The 8,913-nt window shown below is 38.3% G+C and overlaps 1 protein-coding gene across 1 annotated transcript; it reads left to right on the top strand.

Annotated features, from left to right (window-relative positions):
- Positions 1 to 858: 858 nt before the first annotated feature.
- LOC138626873 (transmembrane protein 238-like) lies at positions 859 to 5,295 on the top strand. The gene is made up of 2 exons (XM_069708837.1): positions 859 to 1,437; positions 5,207 to 5,295. The coding sequence occupies exon 1, from the start codon at positions 859 to 861 to the stop codon at positions 1,426 to 1,428; it is 570 nt and encodes a 189-aa protein (XP_069564938.1). The 3' UTR covers positions 1,429 to 1,437; positions 5,207 to 5,295.
- Positions 5,296 to 8,913: the final 3,618 nt, after the last annotated feature.

Here is an 8,913-nt window from a genome sequence, read left to right on the forward strand (position 1 = left end):
GTTCTTCCTTTAAGAGTTATGGATGTACACAACAAATTTAAAACAGTCAATATTTATTGCCGTTGGTGCATTCACAGCTCAGATCTGCAATGGTGGCAGAAAACACATAACCAAATGCTTAACATCTGTAAACCCATTTCTGAGGGATATCATTTGTTTGCGTTATCAGGACCCAAGACATTTCTAAGATCTTTGACCCGCCCGAGAATCGAGAATTTATCTTGTGTGAGTTTGATCTCTGGTCGCTTTAGGGTGTGGTCCAGCCAGCCAGTTTTCCTATTTACAAAAAAAAAAACAATTGAGGCATTTTATTCTTTATTGTATTAATACAATTATTAATAGAGTGATGTCATTTTTGTACATTCCAAAAAAGCCAATTCATTAAAAAAAATTGTCAAAACTGATTTAATAGGCAATAGGTGGATTTTATTTGAAACATTTTTATTTCATATTTACTAAGGCTACTCAGGCTAATTACCACTAAACTAAAGACCCAAATTCATTAAATATTTCACCTAACAGGCTACATTGTTTTGAATCTAAATGACCACAGAATCATGTTTGTGTAATGCTTCACCTGAGATATGCATTCCCATTGTGTCTTCCCACCATCTAAACCTGAGACTATTTTCAAATGAATAAACCATATCTGCCCCATTCTGCAGAAATTAGTTTCCAAACGGTCCGAAAATGAAAGTGTATTTAAAGGCAGCATGCCGCCTCTGGGAGCACGCTTCAATACAATGACGTCAATAAGGGCGGGGCCTTCGCGCAAGTGAACACCTTACAGGTGTAAGGTAGAGGAAATGTGAAAAACAAGTTAAGTGCCGTTACTCGGGCTCCAGTCTCTGCTCCGGTATGGCCCATAGCTGCGTGGGGAAGTGTGCACCGTTATTCTTCATGGCAGTTGTTTTTGACGCCGTTGGTCTGGTGATTCTTTTGGTCGGGATTTTTGGCAACCTGAACGTGGACGGCCGCTTCTATGGGGATTTCCTCATCTACACGGGCTCGCTTATTATTTTCGTCAGCTTGGCGTGGTGGGTGCTGTGGTACATGGCGAACGTGCAGCTCTACGCGGAGGACAAGACGAGCTCCCTGGACATCAACTTTACGCACTGGGCCAGGAAGCTGTCCGAGAGGCTCTCCAAACATGGCATGAAGCCTCTAGAAGCACCTGAGGAGAAGAAGATGAGCAGGGGGAATTGGAAGGAGATGAACGGGACTGTGCGTGTCGCTTCGACTTGTCGGATTACGTGGGAAGGCGGCAGCGGCGGCGGCGGCGGCGGCGCAGTCTTTTCGGGTCACGACAACAGGGAGTTTGATGAAGGGAGGGAGTGCGCATCTGGTGCTAACAAAACGGTGGAGTTGGGGGTGCTGAAGGGCTCGGACGTGGTGCTGCAGGATAATAAAGCAGAGAGGCTTCTCTGACAGGAGACGGTATGTATTTCATTTTCCTCCTCCTCCTCCTCAGTTTACCGGGGGCCATCTCAACACCCTCTCTGCCTGGATTGTATTGTTGTAACATGGCAGAGTGCCGCTGAGACTTTTAAAACCTACCACCACCCTACAATCACCGAATCTTTGACCTATTATATTCTCTAACAGTTAAAACAGGGCTCTGAAAAGTGTACGAGCCTCTGGAAGTCTTTGGAATCAACAAACAATCATAATTGAAAATCATAAATATTCAACATGTTGCCCCGCTGTCACCCTTTCTGTCAGTCTGCTGTTGTTTTGCTTGTCATTAGCTGCTCACTGCCACAGCTGTAAATCACTGTTGGTATCTTCATTGTGTACCACTTTGGCACGGCAGCCCTCCCTCTGCTCTCACCCCAGTCATAATAATAAAAAGTATCACATTCATCACAGATCAGATGGAACCCACAGTGAAGTAGATCTTGAGGAATGGGCACCCTTACACTAATGCTGCACCTCCCAACCCCTCCACCCCCCAAGGACCCCGCCTGGCACTCCGCTCATAAATATCTTTAAAAAATATTTGTTTTCTTTCCCTGGCTGCTGTGAAAAGATCTTCAGTGGCAGCTTTTAATGAATGAGCCTGACCATTTCTGCTCACCTTCACAGTTCTGCATTACTTTAGCCGTCAGTTTGCTTGTAACTGGGTGGCAAGCTAGACACCCTTTGGGCTTAGAGGTGCAATTGCATTTTAATGGATCTCAGCTATATATACAAGTCTGGTTCATGCCGACTCCATCCATCCACTAGTTCTAGTTCCAGGTAGTTAACTCGATGGGCCAGAGTCTGATTACCATATTATGTAACCTGGAGGTCTTGACATATGGAATTGTTTGAAATGGTGCGGTCAGAACAGCCAACAGCATGCTGAACAATGTATGTGTGCTGTAACCTAAGTGTGTTAAATGTAAGACAAGGTTCACTGAGAGACAGAGGTTGTGTCGTTTCTGTGAAGTCAGCACTCCGAACACTGAGTGTTAACTCTAAATTAATAAATATCTTTTACTTTTGACAATTTAGGACACAAATTCAAACATAACAATGAAGTTCAGGGTTTATTCACTAGAATATATCAGTGTGGAAAAAGTTTTGAAACCACCAGAAGAAGTAGTGAATAATATGAGAAAATATTGAAATGATTATTTGCTGCATCCTACATGCAGTTCAAATATTTTTAAAAGAATATAATGTTTTTGCAGGTACGACAACACAGACAACTTTCAACAGTAAAATGCCCGGCTTATTGTGTCTTGGTAATGAAGAAATGTTAACCACATATACATTTTAAAGGAAACAATACTTTTTTTTTTTGTCGCTTTTCCCGTGACCATCACTAGATTTTCAAAATGTATCATTTATAAGTATCTTGAATTGAATGTGACTCAGCTAATTGTTCACAGGTTCTTTCAGTTAAAAAAACTGAAACTACAGGTGGGTGGGGTTAGACTGCAGAAATGACAACTCAGTGTTTCTGAATTACTGGCACCAGCCCTGAAGGATTTTATCAGTGTACATTTCTCCAGTGCATTTTGGAAAATGTAGTTATTTATTTTCATTGTGAAAGTAAGATGAGAATATGTTCACAATGTATCTGAAACAAATAAGATATTAGCCTAGTTTAGCATAAATACATTAAACGGGGAGAAATAGCTTGTTAGCCTGACTGTCTTCAAAGAATTATGCTTACCAGAATCTGTGATGACAATTTCTGGTATTACGTTAAGGTGTAGAAAACATCTCTGTCACCAACCACATTTTTTTTTTCATTGAGAAAAACTTATTTCAATATAACAACATATTACATACAAATCTTGTTTGTGTATTTCTGTTAATGTAAAAATTCAACAAATGAGACTATGTGCTTGTCAGGACATTTATAAACTTTGCACAAAGTCAATCTAGTAGTTTCCCTGTGCTTTCAGTCTAAATACTAAGTTTGACTCAACATGTCATCGCTCTGTCTTTAACACATAGACATACAATTCATATTGATCTTTTAATGTCACTCTTGGAAAGAAAGGCAATAAGTGTAGTTCCCAAAATTATTTGAATTCATCTTGTACTCTGTTCAGGTATCTGTCCAGTGCTCCATTGGCTCATGTGAATTTAATGGTTAAAACAGAAACCAGAGTACCCAGAGAGAACCCACGCAGGCACATGGAGAACATGCAAACTCCACACAGAAAGGCCCAGACCCGGATTTGAACCCTGAACCTTTTTGCTGTGAGGCGACAATGCTAACCACTACACCACTGTGCTGTACACTATATTTTAATGTCATAATATTTAAAAGTTTGTCAGGATTTTAGGTTTTCAAGCCCAATTACAGGGTGATGTACCCAGAGACTGCATCTTTGGGTCACAATATTAAAATAGTTATTATTTACAGCAATTTACTGAAAGAGTATAGTTCTTTCTCAAATGTTTTAGTTGCTGATTTATCAATTAGTTTATTAATTCATAAATTATTCAAGCTAAAATGTCAACTATTCCCTTGTTGCAGCTTCTAAATTGAATTTGCTACTTTCCTTTTTCTTGTGTGATAAACTAAAAAAGGAGTGTGCACAATAATGTTAGATCAAATTAAAACAAAGCACACCAGTTGAAACTCTAAAGATGACATAAAATGAGTTTCTTTTTGCACATTTGAACTAATTGATTCAAAGAAGCGAACTCTGGTTCAATGGTTTCAAATCCTTAAACAAACATTCCACTGAAATATGAGAACGAGAGTTGGTAACAAATCTATTTGTGCGGAAAGCGTGTGCAACAACACCATAACACTCTTGATTATATTCTATTCTTTCTTTGCTTCTTATACTTTAACAATATTGTGTGAGTATATTTTCAACAACTTTTAAAGATTATATTTGCCAAACATCCTGAGATTAACTTGACTAATGTGCATGCCTGCCTTAATTACAAACTACAATTCATAATCAGGACCTCACCTGAAACACTGATGCACCTGTTCTCTCATCAGCCTGCTGCTGTTTCCTGCATTCAAAATCATTTCTTAATAGTGACACTTTTATGGTATTTGTAGACTTAAATTGAACATAGAATTAGATTGATCTACCCATTTCATGTTTTCAACTTTATGTGAGCTCCTGCTAGTACCCAGACTGTCAGCCTACAGATGACAGAAGTCAGGGGTTTAGCTTGCAAGTTAACTATCAGTTGACATTATTTTCCACAGTGGAATATTAGGTGGCAGATTTTCATTTGAAATCAGAAGGCTGGTTAGTTTACCACCTGTTACACTCTGACTGATGAGAAAGCTCTTGATGTCCCTTCTGTTTGTTGGTGGTGGCATGATAAGTTCAAAATGTGTTGACCTGTTCAAAAGCACGTTATGTCCACTGTGCAGTGGTGGAAAGGGAGTAAGTCATCTGAAATACAAAATTATCGCCTTAAGGTATGGCCCTTAGATAGCCTCGCCCCTGTCAGCCAATCAAACGCTGCCATGCCTAAATTGGTTGTCCTGGAGATGTAGAATCTGGGAGGACATGTCAGAATTTTTTTGACTTCCCTTGAAAGATAATGTGAACGAGTTTGCTCAAATAACGACAGCAGGGACAATCTTCTCTTGTTCATGTCCAAAGTATCTCTTACAATTCAGTTTTTCCTGCCTTCACGTTGATGTTCATTGTTACTTTTATCAAATCTTTTAACATGTCCAATGAATAAATAAAAATAAAACCCTTTTTTCTTCTCTTCTTTTTTCCAGGTGATGTTTGGCTCTCCTGAGGTTTCAAAGGATGGACTTTTTTGCTGCTTTCCAAAACAAACTGAAACTCTGGAGCTTATGAACTAAAGACACTTTTATATATATATATATATAATAGTGAGGACAAATTCTTCATCAGGGAAAAGCCCTCCATCCACAGAAGGCAAAACGGGCTGTGCACAGAGAAAGAAAATGTCTTTAACTTGTACATAGCAAATTTCTGTTTTTATATGCTGATTTTATGACAGCTGTAAATAATTTTTGGGGGAAATAAAGTTTACATATAATTGAATGTAGTCGTTGCTTGACTCTCTTTTATGCTGTCTGATGCCAGGTAACAACACAGTAATACCAAATGCAGTGAGTAAAGCAAAGGGGGTAGATTTTCCATGTCTCCGTGACTAGTTTCCACCTTGTTTATTATCTTTTCTACGCCACACAGGAAGCTTTTTCTCATCACTTTTTTTATGCTATCTTTCGAACAGTACCCTCGGAGTTCTCCACCTATTTTATTTGAAATCAGGCAAAAATATGTTTAGGGACAAAACATGTGGCCTGTATATTTCTAGCTTTTCCAAACCCACCTGGGCCTGAGATAACGCTGTCAACGGTGGAATGAAATATGTTTATGAAATGAAGCCACATTCAGCAGTAGAGCTGGAAAATCTCTTTGTCATGATTAAGTAAACATTTCTCCTCCGTCAGACGTGTCATGAGAAAAAATGCGAGATGTAGATACAGAAAGGAATGTGACCCGAGTGTTTAAGCTCTTCCTTCTCATCAGTTTTACTGCAGACTCATCGGCGACACAGACAAAGGAAGAAGCATTACTTCTGAATATACCTCACGCCTATCATTTTTCACGTCTAACATAAACTGGCAAAGTCGTGAAAAATTTTGCCTGAACTCTAAATTAGTTGCGCCCTCTTGTCATGGATTATAGCACTTATCTCGGTCGCTGCGTGCTTTTCTTATTCATTGCCGTCCTCCTGGCTGCAATAGGCTTCATCGTCTTCTTAGTTGGGGTCGCCGCACCCCTCAGCTTCTGGGATTTCTTTGTCTTCACTGGACCAATCCTCATGTTCATCAGCCTGGTGTTCTGGGTCTTCTGGTATGTGGGAAACCTTGAGGTGCCAATGGAGGAGTCACTCCCCTAATGACATTCTTCATTTTGCCTGTTCATTTGGAGCACAAAGAAGTTTTTAGTCAATCCCCATTGAAAAAGGAACCAAAGTGAAAGCTACAGGTGCATTATTAAAGCATTATACAATCCAAATAAATCACGGATTGTAAGATTTTAATTTGATAAAGTTCTGTTCTTTTCTCTGTAGGGGTGAAAATGCTTCTACTTGATCTCATCTGTGGATATTTGTACACTTCCTTCACCAACCTAAAAAGATGGAACTTCACTGTGACAGAATAAAACATGGAACTTTGATATAAAAGGACATCTGAATGCTGAAGTCCGATTCAAGAGCTGGTTTATAAACTGGGAGCAGCAGACAGAGTGGCAGTTTGAGGGAACTAAAGTTAGTATGATTGTGTATTTAAAACTGTGATTCATGGCAATAATAAACTGTAATAGTCAAATTGATCATTGAAGTTCTTTTGAATCTCTTTGTGGTCATTTTGCTTCTTTTTGTAGTTATTTTACTTCTCTATTAAGTCATTATAAATCTCTTTGCAGTTGTTTTACTTCTCTTGTGAATTTTTGTGTGGTAGTTTTGTTTCTTTTTGGAATTGTTTTGCTTTGTTTCTCTTTGTTGTCATTTCACTTTTTTGCAGTCGTTTTGAATCTTTTGATTTGTGTCTCTAGACTTTTTCTGTTATTGTGTTTTAATGCATTTTTTTTTTGTTTTGCTTTCATTTGAAGTCATTTTGAATTTCTTTGTGGTACTTATTAATAGTATAACAATGTTATTTTGCTTATTGCTGTGCTTGTCTTCGTAGTTGTCTCTTTGTTGTTGTTTTGCAACTCTGTAGTTGTTTTGCTTCACTTTGAAATCATTTTGAAACTATTTGAGTTTGTTTTGCTTTTCTTGGTATTTGTTTTTCTTCTCTTTGTATTCTTTGTATCTCTTTATGGTTATTTCGATCTCTCTGTGGTCATTTTGCTTCTCTTTTGGGTTATCGCTCCCTGTAGACTTTTTGTCTCATTGTAGTTTAACATATTTATGTATGTATGCATTTTGTTTGAATCAAATTTTATCAAATTATTTCCATATTGAACATTTAACCAGTGCTTCAGTTTGGCCTCAAAACCCAAACCCCTTGTCTTCTATTTGTACATTTGTACTTCATTTACATCATGTCATTGTGTTTCTTTTTTACAAGTTTCCTTCTGAGGTTGTTACTCGTGATCAGTGTCTACGGTGATTTTCTTGTTAAGAAATCTGAGTATTGGTCGCTCAACCCATTCAGCAGAAACCAGTCAAACAGGGTTGAGTAGTTACCGGGGCAGGGAGTGCTCTCGTTTTACAAAAATGTTAGCATGTGAGAGGAGAAAAGGAAGAAAACATTTCCTTTCTACCATAAATCATTACAATTGAAATACTATATGCTGGAATAAAACATTTAGAAGATGATTGTACAGAGTTGTTTATAGTGATGTTTACTTTGATATCATATTTACCTCACATAATCACATCATATTTACAGTGCAACTGATATCTACTGTAAACTTAACACCACAACAATCCTGAGTCTTAACAACACAAAAAAAAAGAGCTTAAACAACAAAATGAGACATGGGAAAAAAGTAAAGCACCCATTTTCTGATTTAAAAATGTAGTTACAGTTGCCTCATAAAAGTCCTTGCACAATCTATATTTATTCTGCTCTTCATTATCTCTTTAGAAAAGCTGCTATGTTTTCAAAGCGCTTGACCATACAGCCATTTAGCCTCACACAAAGGGAATATTCTGAAATGTGTCAGCTGTGCATTACTAATTCACAACTTCACCCTCACCGCTCAAACAACTCCAGGAGAATTTACTTTGAGCTGGTTGACATGTGATTCTAAGGTGTCACAATCCCACTGTCTGTCTCTGGGGCATCATGTTCCACCTCACACCTAACGCGTCCTTTCATTACTGCTACACAATGCACGTCTAGCACACATTCGCAAAACACCCACACGCCCGGCCTGGGTCAAGTGAACATGACACTGTTTGACTCAGAGCCACGGTGAGAAAGACGACGGGTATTAAGTCCCTGCAAAGCCCGTCGGTCTGGTGTTTGGTTGGTGGTAATCCTGCCAGCACTTCACACTGCAGCAGCACTGTAATGCTACAAATAGCACTCCATCACATCAAAATGTGATGGAGTTGACAGGAGAGGCCAGCCGTGTAAACTTATTCAAGTACTACACTACAAGATGACACGATGACAACTTTACTTGAACACTTACAGTTTTTGTTGCATCATATTATTTACAAAAGTACAGATACAGATTTTTCAGGTTTACCAGGTAAATTGTGGCTCATGTTATGACAAAAACTAATTTATATTTTGGAGAAACTTCGGCCAATATGACGGGAAAATACACAAACAACAAACAGTGTTCTCTTGCATCCCTCCATTTATCAATATTTAATAATAACCTTGAAAATGATTTCATAAATTATTTACACTTCAAATTGTAAACTCCACAGTATTCAAAAGTTGAGCTTGAATTTACTACTTCTATTAGGCTGAAAATGATCTTT

This window comes from Brachyistius frenatus, unplaced genomic scaffold, assembly GCF_029030835.1.
Source record: "Brachyistius frenatus isolate BFR_SWC_R1_liver_20210118 unplaced genomic scaffold, ASM2903083v1 Contig_78, whole genome shotgun sequence".
Taxonomy (NCBI): domain Eukaryota; kingdom Metazoa; phylum Chordata; class Actinopteri; family Embiotocidae; genus Brachyistius; species Brachyistius frenatus.